This window comes from Phyllostomus discolor, chromosome 8 (assembly GCF_004126475.2).
Source record: "Phyllostomus discolor isolate MPI-MPIP mPhyDis1 chromosome 8, mPhyDis1.pri.v3, whole genome shotgun sequence".
In the NCBI taxonomy this organism is placed as follows: Eukaryota; Metazoa; Chordata; class Mammalia; order Chiroptera; family Phyllostomidae; genus Phyllostomus; species Phyllostomus discolor.
The window spans coordinates 58916252-58935997 of NC_040910.2; the positions used below are offsets into that span (position 1 = coordinate 58916252).

The 19746-nt window shown below is 51.2% G+C and overlaps 1 protein-coding gene across 4 annotated transcripts; it reads right to left on the reverse strand.

Moving 5' to 3' along the window:
• Nucleotides 1–2302: 2302 nt before the first annotated feature.
• SH3BP5L (SH3 binding domain protein 5 like) lies at nucleotides 2303–16628 on the reverse strand. Of its 4 annotated transcripts, XM_036032808.1 has the most exons (8): nucleotides 16366–16589; nucleotides 15523–16098; nucleotides 10358–10412; nucleotides 9749–9811; nucleotides 9481–9609; nucleotides 7351–7512; nucleotides 5709–5882; nucleotides 2303–5232 (listed from the first exon to the last, which is right to left on the reverse strand). In XM_036032808.1, exons 2-8 carry the CDS (start codon nucleotides 15630–15632, stop codon nucleotides 4792–4794), a joined length of 1134 nt encoding a protein of 377 aa, XP_035888701.1. In that variant the 5' UTR covers nucleotides 15633–16098; nucleotides 16366–16589; the 3' UTR covers nucleotides 2303–4791. The 4 variants fall into 4 exon arrangements, with proteins under 4 accessions (XP_035888701.1, XP_028390292.1, XP_035888700.1 ...); XM_028534491.2 differs by lacking the exon at nucleotides 10358–10412 and having other exon boundaries at nucleotides 16504–16628; XM_036032807.1 differs by lacking the exon at nucleotides 10358–10412 and having other exon boundaries at nucleotides 16366–16588.
• Nucleotides 16629–19746: the final 3118 nt, after the last annotated feature.

Genomic DNA, 19746 nt, shown 5'->3' on the forward strand with positions numbered 1-19746 from the left:
ACCCAGTGCGGCCCCTTTTTTGTAGACTGGAACACCAGGGCCAGGGAGCTGAGTACGTCACTCATGGGTACATAGCCCCTAATGGTGGAGGCAGACCAATGATAGCCCTCTTTGGAGAGCATGGTCAGTGCTTTTCACTCCTGAGTTACATCTGCTCCTTGCACACTGAAGTGTCCCAGTTTAGACCAAACATGATATATGGCCGCATTATTATGTCTCTTGTAGCATGTTTAGGGTTGAGCAAGTATGGAGTCAGGGATGACACCGTGGTAGCAATGGGCCAATGCTGTGGTAAGGTAAAGAGCCTTAGGGAACTTGGGGAGGGTAGAGGGATTAATGCAGACCTGGCTGGAGAGCTGGGGAACCAGAAGAAAGGCCTTTGGTCAAAAGTTTACATGAGCTCTGGCTGGTGTGGTTCAGTGGATTGAGCACTGGCAAACCAAAGGGTTGCTGGTTCAGTTCCCAGTCAGGGCACATGCTTGAGTTGTGGGACAGGTCCCCAGTAGGGGATGTGTGAAAGGCAACCACGCATTGAGGTTTCTCTCCCTCTCTTTCTCTCTCCCTTGGCTGAAGAGCCAGACCTGCCAGACCTCAAATCACAGGCAGAAGTCTAACAGGTTAAGCAGGGGAAACTTGTGTTGAGTTACATAAGAATGAGCAAGTTAGTGGACAGATGATCGAGGATCAGTGCCATGTGTCAGACCCTGAGAACACCAAGATGGGTGAGTCATAGTCCTCACCTGGAGACGCTCAGGACATTAGAAGAACGAGACCTAGAGTCAGGAAGACTTGGGAGAAAGGGACCTCCTGCCAGCACCTGTCCAGCCTGCACCCAGTGGCTGGGTCAAAGCCTCAAAATAGTGAGTGCCCTGCTCAAAGCCCTCCATTCTTTCTAAGCCTACCAAAGCCCTCCTTCACTACAGCCCTCTCTAATCAATCTATATTGTCCTGCATGCACCTGCTACCTACATGCATCTGTGTCCCTCACCCCTCACCTGGACAACCCACACACTTTCTGGTGTCCCTAACAAGCCCTACCAGTGTTTTGTATTAAGAAGGATCCAGGTTACGTATCTGATAAACTGCACTCATCCATTTGCCAGCCAGTGAAATGATCCCTGGTTCTGACAGTTCTGGGAGGGAGCAGCGTGGAGGCCAGCAGTTCAGTAATGGGGCCAGGTGGAGAATGATTGCCCAGGAGGCCAATGTGGAGGGAGGCTGAGAAAGGGGCAAGGACAGGACCCTAAGGAGGATGAAAAAGGTGGTCTGAGGAAGAGGATCGGGGCAAGAGCCACAGAACACCTGGTCCCAAATGACACCGCCCTGTACAACTGGCCCAGCTCACTTTTACCCTGTGCACAATAAGGACAGGCAGAACTACAAGAGGCGAGTGGGGCCAGATGGGCTCAACTAGTGGGTTGCCCAGTGCTTGCCCACCAGGTGCCCAGCACTTCTCGGAAGGAACCTTATAGGACAGATCCAGACACACGCTGCTGCTGCTGCTGCCGCCGCCGCCACCGCCATCACTGCTGCCACAGCTGCCACCCCCTGCAGACAGCGTGGGGTGTGACATGCCAGGAGCTCACCCTTTCCAATCATGCCTTGAAAGGAGACCAACCTGGAGGTGAGGCTTTATAAAAAGTCTCCTTGTCCAGCACACAGTGGAACCAGGTCCCTGGCACAGGTTTACTGTTGACATGGAGTGGCTGGCACTCACTGGCCTGTATCAGGCTGATACACCTGGACCTTCTTATTGTACAAGTGATGACCCTTAAGCAGAGAGACACTGGAGAACCCCCACCTAACTGTAGGTAACCTGGTGTACATCAGACTGGGAGCATGTGGGGGGCACAAAAGCATGGTCACTGAGCATCTATTAGGTACCAGGTGTGTACTGCTGGGTGGTGGGGAGACTGAGGCCCAGCTGCTCACTTGAGGACATGTTTCAGAAGCACTGTTACCACTCCCTGTGACATGGGACATGGTACAGGAATGGGGGACACAAGGCTCCATGTCCCCCACAACCTGACTGCTTCACTCTCTTTAACAAAATTCCTTGACCATTCCAGGATTCCCAGCAGAACTTCCTAAGAGGTGACTCCACCCACTGCCTCTGCTGTGTCACCTCTGGGTCCTGTGAGGTCCTTAACTCAAGGGTTCTAATTTGGATTCTTAAGAACCCAACTGCCTCCATCTCCTTCTACAAAGTTGGGGCAGACCGGGTACTCCCACTGTGCCTGTTTCTCATCTGACAAAGGCAGCTGTGGTGCCACCCGCCCCACAGTGGGGGTGCAATGAGTCGATGTACATACCTTGCATGGGATACGCCCTGGGCTAGTGCTGGCCACTGCTGTAGGGATCCAACTGGGGGTGCTTACACTGTGGCCATTTTATTCCACTTAGAGGAAGCATCGTCAGCTTTAACTTTTCTGGTCTCTCCCCACTGGTCTTATGTGGCAGGTGATTTTGCAAGAAACGGGCCTCCACAGCCAGCCCTTCTTTCCTGGGTCCCTTCACACCAGGAGCCTTACAGGTCTGCACTGCCAGGGACTAGAGAGAAAAGGATGACCTGGGCGTCATCTCAAAAAGCTCACCTGCCCAAGGACACAGGCCATGCATTCATAGCACTTTTCTAGGGGTAAATGAACACTGTGGCACCCATCTGCCCAACCACACTTCCCTTACTTCTGAGTAAAGGCAGCCTCACACCTGGACAGTATCTGTCAAAGGGTACAGTGTACGTTCCATACACAGTGGCTGCTAATGTCCCATCTGAGGTCACCAGTTGCTGCTCTGCTCTCCTGTCCCTCTAGCTCCTGGCCTTTGCCAGCCCCTACAGGGTCTTCAGGCCTCATTTCACAGCAGGTTTCCAGTGGTCTCCCGCTCTCCCAACAGCACCTTCTCCATTTCATTTGGATTTGGCTAACTCCAATCCTCGGCTGCCTGAATAGGCAGGTGCAACCCTGATGGGGCTCAGCCAGAAGCCTTCGTGTACCTCATGCTCCTGAAGTTCTTGGCCCTTCTACACCTGATGCCACTGGATGTTTCACAGGCTGGGGTCCAAAGGCACTCAAACCCTCCTTGCGCCACAACAGAGCAAGCCCTCGCTTGGGAGTCACCTTTTATGTGTTAGAATGTGATATCAGATAGAACAGAAATAACTAAGTATGACCTAATAGTTCAGGGGACAAAAAATCATTCACTATATGAAATTCAAAGCTAGCCAGACAACCTGTGTATTTACTAAATCCTGTAACCCTTTCTTCATATTCACTCACATCCAGGAGTGGCACTCACATGGACAATAAATAACCAGTGAGTCCACACCACTCCACCCTACACACCTGTCCCCACCCAACAGGCAGGATGGGGAGCCTCCCCTGTGGGCTCACCCCAGCCATGAGCCAGAAGCCCTCTCTTCCCCCCTTGGCCTGGCTAGATCACAGATTCAACTCTTCTCTACCACCCCGGGACCTTCCCTGACCACTCCACCAACAGAGACCCCCATCACCCTGCTATTCCCCTTTCCCTATGCTTCTTTCTGGGGTAGGAGAGGTAAACATTACTGTTACATAAACTATTTTATTTATATAAAATTAGGGATGACACTTCCCCCCATATTGGCACATGGACACACAAACACAGCCATGACCACCTCAAACCCAGAGGTTCTCATTGTGACCATCCTGCCTGGACCCTGGAACAGGGAAACAGCATCCATGTGCAGGCCAACTGCTCTGCTGACAGCAGCATGCCAGCCCAGCCCAGCCCTCCTAGGCTGGGGCAGGAACCACCAGTCCCCCCAAGGCTCCCAGACTCAGTGGGGCTTCCCCACCCCGCCCCTACACACAGGCTGGCAGCACTACCAGACACCTGGAGCTATTCCCTGAAGAGGGTGAGTCCTCTCTCAACACCAGGGGCACCCACTCTTGGGCATTCCCCAGGGACCTTCAAGTAGGTATCATTTAGTTGGTGGAAGAGCACCAAATTCCTAACTCCATCCTGCAGGAGGCCAAGATCCAGCTCAGCATCCTTTAAAGTAAACCTCACTCCACACCAGGACCTCATTACTCTCTACTCCCAACAGGGACCCTAGCAGAGACCCACTAGCACCTTGGCAATGTTGAGGGCCCAGCCCTGCTGGGAAAGCAAAGCACATGGGAGCCCATGGTCCCGTGTTGACACTGGGGCCGGGTTTCACCTTTCCTGCCAGCAGCACCCTTCAAGTCTTGCTCTGGGGCACCTAGAGCAAAGTGGATTAGGTCATGAGAATGGAGCACTGAAAGGACAGAGGCTGTGTCTTCCAAAGGCACAGAGCCACACAATGCATCTTACAGATTACACACAGGCTGACTGAGACAGAGCATGGGGGCAGGGCTGCCAAGAAGGCTCTGCCACATCCCTAGGGCCCCTTGGGAGACAGGGGAGGTAGAAGGAATGCGTGTCCATCCACTCAAGCTGGGGGGCCTGAGACATTGGATTCAGGTCCCACCTTTTGTGAAGGGCTTCCCTGTGCCTCCCAGACCAAATTACCTGAGGGGAAAAGCCAGGCAGGAGAAGAGAAGTCAGAAAGGGGCCAGCAAAGGGCATGGACAGACTGTGAGGACCGGAGATAAGCCTTCTGAAGAGTAAGGCAACACCTGGGGGGAGGGCACAAATGACAAGAGGACTCAGTCGCAGCCAACCCAGCCTCTCCAGGGGAAGCAAGGCCCCCAGCAGAGGAGTTGGGAGCCCACGTGGCCCTGCATGGGCCAGCAGTGGTAAGGGACACACAACCACCCTGAGTATGGGCTACAGACTAATGCTGCGCTGATGGCGGCCCCCTCGGCCCCCGCTCTGGGGACCCAGCCCCTGGCCGTCTAGACTTGCATGGTCCGACAGTCCCCGCAGGTGTTCCACGGAGTCACACTTCTGCAGGTCCGAAGCCACTGTGCGCAGACTCAGCAGGCTCAGAGTGTCCGAATCCCCGGCAGGAGCAGGCCCCAGGCTGCAACCCTCTTCTGGGGCTCCACCCTCAGCCCCCTCAATGATCCCACTGTCTCCATCCTCCTCTGGCCTAGCCTCAGCGCCCACAGGGGAAGACCGCCGGGGGCCCAAGGGGTGTGGGGGCAGGCCCCTGCGTCGTGCATGAATCTGCTCACTGATCTGCTCCAGATTGCGCAGGGCCACAGAGTAGCGGGTCTTGGCCTGAGCAACCTGCTGCTCCAGCTCTGTCACCTTAGCCTTGTGCTCCTAAGGAGGAAGGGAAGGAGTAGCCAAGTGACATAACTCAGTAGGCAATGCTCCACAGATGGGAGCTGCCAGTTCTCTCAGCCCCACTGGGCAGCTCCACCCCATCTGCTCTTCTTCCTTCCCCTACACCCACCCAAACCAGGCCCTGCTCAGGACTTAAGCCCAATGGTATCTCCCTCCCAGGTCTTCATCCCCACCCACCACTCTTCTCTTCCCATGGTCCTCTTTCTCTATCTAGTCATCTCCTCTTCTTCATCCTTCCTGATTTCCCAATTCTCACTTTTTCTCCCTTACCTCCCGACAACTCCATTCTCAACCAGCATCTGCCCCCAACCCCAACCCCTACTCCCCAACAGACTCCCCAGCCGCCATCTGTCCCATCTAGCTGGCCTAGCAATGGCGCAGAGGCCACACACTGCCCTGCTGCCCTCACTTTCTATGTCTGCATCCTCCTGTCCCTCCCTCCCCACAGCTACCTCCAGGATCTGGCTGAACTGGGCCTTGAGCTCAAAGTAGGGGCGGCTCTTGCCAATGGCCCGCCGGAGGGTCTTCTGCAGGGCTTGCACCCGAGCCTCAGCCTGCTGGCACAGCCGTGTCACCCGCTGGTGCTCCCGCTCGCCACGAAGCCGTTCCTCCTCCGCCTCGTTCACCTGGCCCAGGCAGGGCAGATGACAAATGTCACTGAGCTGGGGGACATGCTCCTGCCCCTGTCATCGGCCCCTAGGCTGCCACTCCAAATGTTAATGTGGGGGAAACCCCCGCTGTCTGCAGAGCCTGAAAGGGCATGGATCCCAAAACCCACAGAATAGTGGGTCCTTGCACCTGCTATTGTTACCTGTACTACTGCTGCTCAGTTTTCCTGCTGCCAGGAGGGTGCTGGGCCCTCTGGACAACTTGTGAGCCTGTTGGGAATGTCTGTCTGGGAACATCTCCCACAGTCATCATCCTCAGGGAGCCCTCAGTACCAGGGGTGGGAGCTGGGAGAACCAGAGGAGCCCCAGTGAGGGGATCCACAGTTCTACACTGGGTTCTCTGGGGTTTCATGACCCAACAGGGAGCAGGTAAGGGTTCCTGCCGCCTTGTCCACCAGGATCAGGGGGCCAACCCTGCCACACACTGGAGTCCTGTCAAGCCCTGCCACTCACAGCCCATAAAGGCCTCCCCAGTGCTGCACTCCTCTGTGTGAGCTCCTGCTCTGTGCAGTGTGGGGGCCTGGACTAAGGAGTCTAAGAGAACCTGGGGCACAACCACCCCTCAGGAGCTCACGCTTACTCTCTAGACTAAATGTGCCCCCCTCAAAGCTCACATGTTGAAATCCTAACTACCACATTGACATTGTTGTAGGCAGAGGTGACTAGCTCATGGGTGGGACTAGTGCCCTGATAAAAGGGCTCTGGAAAGCTCCCTCACCCCTTCTGCCACGTAAGGATACAATGAAAAGATGGCCAGCTGTCTAGAAACCAGGAAGGGGACCCTCACCAGGCATCAAATTTGCCTGTCTCCTGATGTTGGACTCCCCAGACTCCAGAGCAATGAGAAATAAACATCTGCTGTTTAAAGAAAATGTTTAAGACATTTGCTGTATATTATTTTGTTTTCTTAGCCTGAATGCACTGAGACGCTTGCTCTTTACACAGTGAAAAGTGGCAGACTGAAGCTGATGCCAGGAATTCTCCTGCTCCCCAGCTCCCTCAAGTAACTTGGAAATGATATACAAATTACACGTCAAATATCAAATTACAGCGGCAGAGCTTAAAAGCAAGAAAGGGAGAATATTCTGAAAACTGAAGGACATACCATAGCAAAACAGAAGGACATATCACAGCAAAACATAATAAAATGTGCAAGTTGACTGCAGAGCATCCAGCAGGGTGAGACTGTTTGGGTTAGTCCCAAACCTGGAGGGAAATGTTCAGAAGGAGCCAGAGAGTCTGAGTCCAGAGCAGATGTACATGAAAAGCACTGAAAGCCAAGCAGGACAGAGCAAGGAACAGATTTTCCAGAATCAGAGTTAAAGCTAAGGAAAGGCTAGAGTGGAAAATAGAGAGAAAGGAGTAGAGCAGGTGATGAGATGAAGAGACAGCAGAAGAAGCAACCTGCTGCAACAGCCTGGCTCACCTTGCAGGTGGCGTGGTTGAGCATCTCCTGCCACGTAGGGTCCAGTCGGTTCTTGTCAGCCATGACTCCCTGCTCTGCCACAAACACCATCTCCCGGGCAGCATTGTGCATGCTCACAGCCCGCTCGTACCGCAAAGCTGCCTTCTGTGTCTCCTGCTGGGCCTGGGGGGAGAGGGTTGTCAGAATAGGGCATCCTGGAGGGCCTCCTTGTGGACCATGGAAACCTATCCTGGGTGGGGACAAGAGGAGGAAGGCCCACTGCAATGTCGGCTTCACTTTTCATACTACGATGAGGATAAATGTCAACCAAGGAAGCAACATTCTACAAAGAATATGTTGTAAGGGTGTGGCCTGAGAGAAGATGGGAAAGCATGATGCTACCAGTGGAGCATGAGCATGTAAGACCCAGCAGTCTCAGAGGCTGCTGGCCTTCCGCTGGACGGAGAACAAAAGATATTCACCTCATGTTAGCTGCAAAGGGATTAGCAATGTGGACCAAGTCTCACAGAAAGAAGGTATGCCTAAGACCATTGACTCCAGTACAGCTGGGAAGGTGAGGGAAATAATCAGACAAGTGCTCAGAGACAGTCATCCCAGCTTTGCTTACCAAACAAAACACCGGAAACAAACCTAAGTTCAGTTCCAAGGAACTGGTTATATAAATATAGTACATCTCATGAAAGGAAATATTCAGTAGCCCTTAAAATGGCATAAATGAATGAATATTTACTGACATGGAACTATGTCATATGTAAAAGAGAAAACAAAAACAGCATACAACCCTTGCTGGTGTGGTTCAGTGGATTAAGCACCAGTCTGCGAACCAAAGGGTCACTGATTCAATTCCCAGTCAGGGCACATGCCTGGGTTGCAGGCCAGGTCCCCAGTAGGGGGAGCATGAGAGGCAACCACACATTGATGCTTCCCTCCCTCTCTTTCTCTCTCCCTTCCGCTCTTGTCAAAAAATAAGAAAATTTTAAAGAAAAAAAAAAAAATATATATATATATAAAAAAACCAGCATACAGCCCTGGCCGGGTGGCTCAGCTGGTTAGAGGACTGTTCCATAAACTGAAAGGTTGAACAGGGTTTTGATTCCTGGTCAGGGTATACGGCTAGGTTGCAGGTTTGGTCCTTAGTTGGGGCACGCGTGACAGGCAACCAAAAGATGTTTCTCTCCCCCTTTGTCTCCCTCCTTCTCTTCTCTCTCTAAAATAAATAAGCATGTCCTCAGGTGTAGATTAAAATAGTAATAATTAATAATAAATTTTAAAATGTAGCATATATTGTGTAACACCACTTTGACATGATTTATGCAAAAATTTCAATGGGTTATCTGTACTGTATTAATCATGTTTTATATTTTGTGTATTTTATAATGCTTTGACATGGCAGGAGCCTTGCTGGCCTTCCCAGTGCTAACTAATTCCTAAGATAAACTCCCCTGTGAGCACACCTTTCACATTCAAACCAGCCAACCCAACACCCACCACTTCCTGTATCTGATTCTCACACACCAGCCAATATTGCCTCTGTCCTATATCACCCAGAGCCATGTATAAGACAGCTAGGACCCATTCCCACAACTCAGAGACCAGCCCATGACTCAAACCATCCCACCCTAAGTTTGGCCAGGGTGGCCTACCCTGCCTCACCCATTTCTTCCCACGAAAATCACAAAAAAGGGCCTGGGCCAAGCTTTCTATTTGTGCCTTCAGACTCCTGACCAACCCAGGTGCTTCTTCATGAGGCCATGAGTGATGTTGCAGGACCCCAGCTCTGGGAACTGCCATTGTCTCTGTCATCTCACCATACATGACCAAAACAAATCCCAGGTACAAAAATCATGAAACATGTACACAGTAGAATCTGGGGTAATTTTTGTTTTCTTTTCTTTCTCTTGTTTTACTATTACAGGCTTCTAATGGTGAATCCACATTATTTGTGTAAAGAAAAGGAAGGAAGAAGGGTAAAGAAGTGGAGGATAAAAAAAAAGAGACATGAACCAAAGGGAAGAGAAGTAAGAGAAAAGCAAAGAGAAAAGGTGATCTGTCTCCCCCTCCGTACAGAGGAGGAATCCTTGCCCAGGCTCAGCACACAGCACTTCCAAAGCAAGGGTCAGGGGTCTATACCTCCTTAGCCAGCCGCCGAGCCTCATAATAGGGTCGAGCCTTCTCGATGCAGCTCCCCAAGTGGGAGCCCTGAGTGTTGAGCTTCCTCGCTGACTCCTGAAGGATCCTCCGATAGGTGGTCCTGGCCTCCTGGCAAAGGGACAAATGTGTAGGCAGAGGACACATTGTGTGCAGATCCCAATCCCTCATTTCCCATATCTCCCTTTTTCCTGCCACTGTGCTGAAAAGGGAGGGAGACACATGAAGAAACCTGGGGCAGAACACTCACGTCCAGCTGCAGCTCCACCTGGTTGATCTCCTCGCTGGCCTGGTTCAGGTGCTCCAGCTCTTCCTGCCACAGACGGGGGCAGAGTTAGAGGCTTCAGTAGGCCAGGTGGGCGGGGGGGGGGGGGGGGGGGGGGGGCGGGGAGTGGGGGGGGAATGCACAGAGGGAGAGTCCACCCAAGTAAGGAAAGGTAGAATGCAGAAGGGCATTGCTCCTCCGTGTCAGACACTAACACACAGTCTCCAGTCATCTCACAAGTTACCTGTGTCACGGAGTAAAACCCCCACTTTAAAGGTGAGGAAGTCAAGGTTTGGAGAATGGAACACTCATGCACACAGTGACCTGGTGGCAGCCTGTTAGCTCTCCCGGAGACCATACCACCTCCTCCTCGACCTCCAGTCAGGAGTCTCCTCAGTGTTCACACTCTCTTCCCTGAGCCACTTGCTCAACACGCATTTACTGTACACTTACACAGCTCAGCACATAAGATCCGAGAATTCAGGGCTCAGGTGACAGCTCATGACCCAGCAAGTAAGCAAGAAACCTTCATGGCATGAGAAGCCATGGGAGGGGGTGGGCCTGTTAGGTGGTGGGGGCAGCAGAGTTACCTACCTGGGCAGCACAACGCCAGGGCAGAACACCCAGAGCACTTGCCCCCAGACTGGACCTTGATGGATGTACAGAAAATACCAGTGACAGGCAGGCGCCAGGAGACAGGTGCTCAGGTGAGAGAAGCCAGCGAGGCTGGGGCACAGGGGAGGGGCACCTCTCAGAGCCCGGTGTGACCTGGCCTATCTGAGCATGTGAGAAATGAGTGGAGAGCCTGGGGAGACAATGGTGGCAGCTGTCTGCAGTACTCCAGCTGGGGGAAGAAAGGACAGGTCTAGGGAAATGCAAGATGCAGAATCATAAGGGCTTGATGGACAACTGAGGTCAGATTAGGGAAGAATGTATGGTTCAAGAGGCCTTGAGACCTGCTCAGGAGTAGGGTGACAATAACCCCAGGTTCCCATCCAGTAGATCCTAGGGGAGAAAGGAAGAGCCTCAGGGAGAAGTCACCAGACACAATGGACCTAGGAAGCCTGGAACAGAGCAGGCGGAAGTGTTGGACTCAAGTTTCCACCCCAACCTTTCTCAGCCAGTTTCCTAGAGCCCAACATGCCAAGGACATTTCTGAGGAGGAGCAGTGCCCAAGAAGATGTCTGGTGCTCAGCTAAGGGAGTCCCTGCAGGAGCCCTGCAGCAGCCGGCCAGACTCACCTATGTCTGCCTGCTGCCCATGCCCAGCCATGGCCTGCATTTGGCCAGGAGTCACATTGCCACCACCGGCTCTTTCAGCAACCCAGTGTATGATCCCCTTAGTCTTTTTTTTTTTTAAGATTTTATTCATTTTTATTTTTAGAGAGGGAAGAGAGGGAAATAGAGAGAGAGAGAGAGAGAGAGAGAGAGAGAGAGAGGGAGAGAAACATCAATGTGCGGTTGCTGGGGGTTATGGCCTGCAACCCAGGCATGTACCGTGTCTGGGAATCAAACCTGCGACACTGTGGTTCGCAGCCCGCACTCAATCCACTGAGCTACGCCAGCCACAGCAGTCTTTTTATTTCTATACCCCTCCTCAAACTCTGAGATTTGAATCTACAAGTAAGAATCTAGGAAATCAAGTCACATGTCCTAATTACAGTCAAGGAAGAACACAAAGGAAGACACTCAAATGAACCAAAAACAAAGATATGAAAGCACTCTGACCTGCCTCTAAGAGGGTTTCACACCGGACAGAACAGAGCTGCCCAACAAAAATACAATGGCAGCCTCATGTTCACTTTTTAGTTTTCTAATAGCCACATTAAAAAAAAGAAAAAAGAAAAACCAAACAGATGAAACTGTAATACTTTTCATTTAACCATATATGCCCAAGAAATTGTGTTTTCAATATGTTGCCAACATAAATTAACATATTTTTACATTCATTTTTAGACTATGCCTTTGAAATATTCACATGCATTTTGACCCTCAGGGCACATCTCAGCCTGGCCAGTGGCACTTGGCTTCCATACTGGGCAGTTCTGGTCTAGAAAGCATGTGCTTGGCCACCTGGTCAGTCCTACAATCCAGTGTCCATAAGAAAACATGGCAGTCTGGAGCTGAGGGAACACCCAGCCACCACACAGCTCCCAGTTTCACTGTCTTCCCTATAAAGACACCACCCGGCACTGATGGAGGCACCCCAGTGGACCCTCAGGGAAAGCAATTTCTATTAGGGTGAGAGGCCTCCTCTCCCCGTGGGCCCAGCTCACAGCAGTTTCAGACTCCGGACAAGAGGTGCCACCCTCCCGGCAGCCCCGCCAGCATCCTCCCTTTCTCAGCTCATTCTCTTGACAGACAAGAAACAATGAGGTGAGCATCCAGCCATCAGTGACAGAGCTGGGGCTGGATCCTGGACCTACCCTTTGATCAGGCTTTCCTGCTACTGTGACCACCCTCCTAGCACTAAGGATGTTCCTGGATGGATACCTCAGAGAAAACAGGAACATCATCACCTCAGAAAGCCATGGCCGACAGGAAAGGACAAGCCTCAGGAGAACAACAAACATTGATTCTGGGGGAAAATAAAGAGGGGTACAGGCCACTCTGCACTGTTCCCATAGGCAGACCAAGGTCCAGACTAACTCTCACTCAGTTCCCTGGCCCAATGTGCTCCCAGACCCTGACAAAATCATCAGAGTGGATGGCTCTATGGAAGCCATCCCCACTGGAGATGGAGGAAGGATATACAAGGCTTTAGCTAGTGGTGAAGGGCAGGAATTCGCACCAGCACAGCAGCTCCAGAAATTAAAACTCCTATATTGAATGAGGACTGCCCCTCAATCAGTCACAAAGCTCTTTCCAAAGGGCTACAACGTGGTGGAGGCTGCCGGGCTGGGCCATTTGGGCAGCTGGTAACCCGTTCCGTATGGCCTGCCCTGCTGGGGACTCCTGATAGCTGCTGACACAGAACTCCAGGAAAATGAGGTCTGAGTCAGCAAATATTGCCCATCAGTGAGCCTGTAGTCAGCAGGAAGGGTGACCTTCCTGGGCACATGGTGCATTTCCAGGATGCCAGGCTACTCAGGTTGCCAACATGCCTGTGCTGCCATTAACACACTACGGGGCCAGGGTGACACTCGGCCCGTATCTTGGAAATAAGAGAAATAAAGCTGTCTGTGAGCCAAATCAACGTTTCAGATGAAGAGGCAGAGGCTGCAAAGTCACCATTAATAGTCTGGGAAGCAGCATCTGAGTGAATGTACTTAGTCACCACAGGAACGAATGTACCCATCACAAAGAGGCTGAGAAAGTTGCTGAGGAGGAGACTGAGGCCCACCCAGCACCACCCTCCTCCCCTAGAATCATCCTTGTCTCACAGAGCACAGGACCAAATTGGAGGCCTCAGAAAACTAGGCTGAGGTCAAGATATAGGGAGGATAGGGCTAGTGGATTCCAGCTGGCTTCCCTTGACTTCCAGGGGATCCCACCAGACCATTGGGCCATGGGCGGGCTGCCTGCCATTCAAGAAACCCTAGTTCCCACATCAGAAAGAGCCTCACCTAAAGTTCCAGAAAACATCTGAATAGGATTTCTGTCTTCAGACACTCCTGGCCCAATGGCCTCCTGTTAGAATCACTTTGCATCCACCCAGGCCAAGAGAATGCACACATCCGGTCTCAGACGGGTGCTCCTAAAGCTCCCTGGTGGGTTTTGATGGATCTGTGGGTAAGACCCACTGAATGCACTAAGAATCCACTTACGGCACTAAAACACATTATCAGGAGAACACAGTCTGTGCACTGTCAGCAGAAAAGGAACCTGCAAAGACACATGCTCCACTGTCATCTATATCCAGAAGAGCCCAACTCCAGAAGGGCTGAATGCCAGCTGCCTACTCCATGAAGGGTGCCCTCACAGCAGCCTGCCTCTCCCACATGGCAACAAGGGCTGAATTCTCACTGAGGCCAGAACACTGACTGGGCTGAGGGCACCAATGAGGAAGGCCTGTGCAAGGACACCCTTCCTTCCTATATACCCTACAACATGCCCCCACTTTGGCAAGTCACAGTGTGCTTACTGAAGGCTTGAGGATATCAGTATGCCCAGTGTACTACAAACTTCACAAAGCTCATCTAATGGAACTGCCTATGACAGAATGTCCTAATTCTACATTGCCAACAGCATCTGGGGAACAGCATCTTTAATTTTTATTTCATTTTAATTGACTTTATTTAAGTAACCACTTGCTGCTCGTGGCTATGAGACTGAAGAGTGAAGCATCAGAGTGACTGTGTGCTCACTGGGCATTACAGGAGCAGGAAGCACTGAGGGAAGAAGCTGTTGGATTCTCCTTGGGAGCAGTACCGGGAACGCTGCAGGGAGCATACAGCACATCACATGGCCCTCCACCCCAATGCATACAGGGGTCTCTTTCCCAAAGCACTACCTGCAAACTGTCACCATGAGACAAACTAAAGAATTTATTAAACAAAAGATTCACAGGACTGTCAGAGCAGGGCAGGAAGGAGTCATGCAAATCAGTGAGAACACGCGTTACTTTACAGATAAAGAAACTGAGGCTCACAGAGGTTATGTAACTTGCATGAAAATCACAAATCATCAGGCAGGAGGTTGCTTAAATATCAGTCAAAGGCTTTTTTCACTACAACCTGTTTCCTCAGTGGAGGACAATCTGTAGAACAAGCAGGAGAAACTGAGCTGATTTCAATGCAACACCTGTGGGACACAGCAGGCATGTCACCAACTCACCGCTGCTCCTCTGTGAGCAGGGGCACACTTATCACATACATTGCAGGAACTCCACCAAGATGGCAGGAAGGATTGTAGGACCAGCTCTGATTTTTTTCTGAACACACAAAAGTAACCTACTAAAGGTTTTTGGACAAGGAAGCCTAAGAAAGCAAGCCTCCAAATGTGTTGCCCACCTACAGGTGTGTCACCAGCACATCAGAAATTTTGAAGATGCTATGAAGTAAAGGGCAGAGTCAGCCCCAAACACAGAAACATGCTGGCCTTCACCTGCCCAAGCAGCTTCCCAGGCTAGTCCTTCCAAGCCACTGCCTGGAATCACCGCAATCCAGCTTCCGCTGGCCAAGCATCTCCTCCATCTGGTGCCCACCCTCCTCTACCCTTGCCCATTACTCCAGATTTCCTTCCCAAAGATCTGACCCTCACCCATTACCAACCAACCAAACAGCTTGTAAGTGCTCCAAGGAACTGGGCGACAGCAGCAGCATCCTTAAAGCTGAGCATATGTGTCACTGAGGACTGACCGCAGCTGATACACATAGTTCTTCACAGGCCTAAACCTCATGCCACCTCTGAAAGGTTTCACCCTTTACAGATGTGAACACCCCTGGGAGACACTGATAAGGTGAGATCCTTTCTCAACCTCAAAGTCACCTTCTCTGACATCCCAGTCACACCACATCTGAGCTGACAGGCCCTATGCTTATTTGGAAAGAACAGTTCTCCTCTGCATTGACCTAAAGCGTGCCTCCTGTATCTGCCACCAATTTGTCCCTTCCCTTTCTCCAGTAAGGCTTCAGCAACCACACCAGGCACTTGGGCCGGCATTTCTTGGCACTCTCATCACAGACTAATCTTTTACTACTTGTCACACTGTATTGCCATGATTTGTTGACAAGACTGTTTTCCTTTCCTGCCCCAGTGCACTCGTCTGCCAGCTCTCCAGGAAAGGTGGCACCCTTCTCTCCCCGCCATCAGTCTCACCTGTATTCGAGGATCCAGCTCTTCCTCCTCCCCGCGGGACAATTTGGACTCACTGCTGTTGCTTCCATCTCCTCGGGGCTCCTCCGTGACTGGGCTCTGAGGGATTTCATCCTCCACAACCTCTGGCCGCAACTCCCCCTGAGGGGTCTCCCGGCCCCCTGGAACCTGCCTGAGCTCAGCCATGCTGACGGGGAGAGGGCACAGCCCTATGCACAAAAGAGGACTGACATGCTGGGGCCAGAGCCCCAGCTTGGGGTTTCCCGGGCTCTGTGTGGCAAAAAAGGTTTCTCTTCTCAAAGACTGGTAAAGGGGGCACAGGAAGAACTCGCAGAGTTAGAGGCGGAGATTCCAGTCGTCAGCGGGGTGCTTAGAGCTATAGCCTAGTCTGTGCAAAAGTTCTTTCCTCCCAGCCACGGGGAGCTGCTGCTCCGAAGCAACGGGCAGAGGCCTGGATCCTGGGCCGAGGCCTGCGAGGAGGCGCACCATTCGGGAGGATGGAGGCAGGCGCCTCCGGGCACAGGTGGCAAGTGGAGAGTGCTGGGCCCGAGCAGAGGCCGCGGATAGGTGTCTGGGGAACTGCAAGGGAAACAAAGGCCGAGGTTATGCTCAACCTCAGAACATTGGGCAGTAAGGACCCACTCTCGTCCTCCCACACCCCCGTAGTACGACTGATGCCCACCTTAACTTCTCAGTCCTTGAGGACCTAAGGTTCTACTCCTCGTCCCAGCCGCTCCCGCCCGCCCGCCCGCCCGCCCCCCAGCGGGCCCCAGGCTACTCTCCCGCACGCCCGTCGGCAGCCCGCAGCACCCAGGATTCACCTAGCATTCACCAGCCCCGCCCCACCTCCTAATCTCGTCAACTTGAGAAATCTCCGAGCTTCTGGTCTCCAGCCCTACACTCCTCGAGTCCAGAGATGCTGTCTCCAGATCTCCAGTACAGCCAGGCGCAAAGATCCCCACTCCCAGCCTCGCCTCAGTTTACCTTACCGTGCAAGGAGTTCCAAACAACCCTTCCCCGCCCTCCGCAATAACCCTGTCCAACCAAATAGGACAGAACCAAAAGGAAGCGGAAATGCACAGCGTAGTAACGATGCCCTCCGCCACCCCCCCCCCGACCCCGCCTTCCTGCAAGCCGGCCTCTCCTGGATTTCCGGACGCTCGCCCCGCCCAGCCTGCAGTTTCCGCCAAAATGGCGCCCGACAGGGCTCAGGTCACCTTACGTTGTCTGCAGCCTGTACTCCACTACAGCTAAGTGAGGTTAAAATATGAGTGAGCTGTTCTAAGAAATCCAGGGAGCGGTATGGAAACATAGAGAGCCTGGTGGGTACAGAAGTGCTATAAATAGGACAGAGGCTGAACAACTGTCGAGAGAGTGTTGCCATCTTGCTTTACGGCCCTGGGGCTCTGGGAGCAGGAAGTAACTTCCGGGCTCGCCCGTGAGATCAGAAGCGGCCCCGAAGTGGGCTGGTGGACTATTGTCACTCGAGTGCTTGGACTAGCGGGCTCTGCTCTTGGGATTGAGTATTGTTCTCCACAAGTGTTTGTCATCACTACAGTGAAGTCAGCGGTGTCTTAACACACCACTGTCTGACGAATAGTTCCAAAGGTTAAATCTTGCCGTTGAACGCTAGTGGCCCTGCCCCGAACCCTGTCCCTGTTCCCCCAGAACGTCGCGTCGCTGGGGTCGCTGCTACCCACCAGGCCTAACCAAAAATCTGTCCGCGTGGACTCGGCGCTCTGGGCGCTCAAAAGCCCGCCACCAGAAAGACCTGTGAGTCAGGAAAAGGACTTGAGCACAGCCACCTGGGCGCCACCTGCAGGTGTCGCCAGGCGAGGCCGAGAGGACCAGGTGTTTCTGCCAAAGGCCTGAAGTCCTCAGATGATGCCAGGGCTCGCCCCGAGCGTAGAAGGCTGCGTTACTGAGGACCCTTCCGTCCTCCCTCACTTCTTAGTCTCGACGTGAAAAAAATGTTTTAACAAGCAGAGCCAAATATTCCTTTGAAAGTGACTGCAAAGAGATTTCCCACAAAATTATTAACTTTATTTTTGAAATTCCAAGAGTGACACTGCTCACCGTAGTGGGTCAGAGGGACTGTATCTCAAGTGGACAGATGTGCATAATAAACGCTTCAGTCGTCTGTCACGTTCCTTTCTATTATTTAGGTCCCTACAAAAACCGTGAGAGTTACATATATAAATCAAATCATTTTTTATTTCTTCTCTAGCAATCACTTCAATTTTGTAAAAATTGCAGTCTGTAATGACTGCATTCTGATCAGGTCCTGAGGTAGTAGTAGCGTCCTTGATGTGTGCACTGGCCTCTCCCAGGGTTGACCCTCCCTCATGGAGACCAAATGCCCTGTCATCATGTCTAGGTTTGGAACTTTTGAGTAAGAGGAGGTTGGCCGCTGTGCACTGCTTGTTTGAGGCCTGCATAGACATGATGAATGAAAACTCTTTTCTAGGCCTCATTCTCCAGTGGACCTTTCTGCAATGATGGAAATGTTTGGTGTCAGGTCTGTGCAATATGGTTGTCACTGGCAGCATGTAGCCATTGAGCACTTGAAATGGAGTTGGTATTGTTAAGGAACTGCATTTTAATGTGATTCTAATCTAAACAGCCACAGGTAGCTAGTGATTCCATCATTTGACAGCACAGTTTTAGAGCATGCCTTTCCATTAATCTCTTCCCAACACCTGCTGAACTTTCACATCTTCAATACAAAACAGATTTCTTCCAATCTCCACTGTCATTTGTCTCATCTCTACTTCCTTGCCTCCCATTTACATCTGCAGTCTGGCGCCTGCTTGTGCCAATCCACAGCAGTTGCACAAACAAGCTCATCTGTGCTCTGAACGTTGCCAAATCACTGACATCTGACCATGGATTGTTTCTTTTTTCTCCTCCATTTTTAGCTTCTAAGTCACCCTTTTTCTGGGTTTTCTCTTACTTCTTTGGGGTATTGATTCATTCCTTCATGCAGTATATCTTCACTGAGAGACTACTATGTGCCAAGATTTGGGGTAATGAGAAAAAGGACATTGTCCCAGTTTGCATGTAGCTTATAGTGTGTGCTGCTCATTTTTTAAATCAGCGATATTCAGGCTAACTGGACCACAACCCAGAAATATGTTTTACCTTGCAACCCAGTATACATATATGTTTGTAAATATATGCATGAATGTTTCAGGAAAATATCTTAACTCATATTATATGCAAATCATATTAATCTTTTCTATACTACATTTTTAATGCTGCTGGAGATCTAGTCTGTTGATTTCTTGACCCACTCACAATTTTGATATAGAGAGATTCGATCAGATCACTGCGGAAGAGTAGGGAAGGGCCATAGGAGAAGGTTACCTGAGGCAATGATAAACAGTCTAGGATAGGATTGGTTGAGAAATTGAATGCCTCCAGAGCACATGGAATTATGGGTGAGAATATTTGAAGTAAAAGAAGGACTCTCGGACTCTTGAAGGAGCTGGTTCTCTCAGGCTCTCTTTTCTTGAGGATGCCTGGATGATCATGCTGCGGCTGCCTGCATTTCCCAACAGGCAGTATTTTGGATGGGAAGGAACTCCGGGCACAACCTTGGATCTAGCCAGCCTGGCATAGGGTGGCAGGGTTATTATTCTTTGAGTGTTCTAGAGGGGATGAACTCTGAGGCCAAAGCCTGCCATTTTTCCAAAATTGTGTAGCTTTTGTATCTTATATCATTTTAGCTTGTAAACTAACCCTATAGAAATAAGATAATTAAAAAACAACAGGGGGAAATGATAGGAGAACTCAGGTGTTAAAAAGTTTCACCTTAGTTGAAGGGATTAAGTGATTAAAGCTGTAACTAAAGAGTTAAAGATTTTAGCCTTGATTGGTTTAAGTGACTAATTCTTTTGGAAAGCTGTTATTAAAAAATTGTAGCTTTTGAGTAAAGACTCCTTTTCCTTTATCACCAAACACTGGCCTCTGGAATTTTGTCTAGAGGGTGGCAGTGGGACCCCACTTGCTGTTCAGTAACACTTTGAAAACGCTGTCCCAAATGCCAGTGCTTCCCAAGCCATGGCACCAGCCTCTGGCAGTCTTCTGCAGCCTGCTTTCTCTAGCCCTTGCTTAACTACAGGGCTCCACCCCCTACCCAAGGATACTGTCCCTTTCTTGGAACTCTGTCTCCACCTAGACTCCCCACAGATCACATTCTGAGATCCAGCAGCTTCTCAGACCACT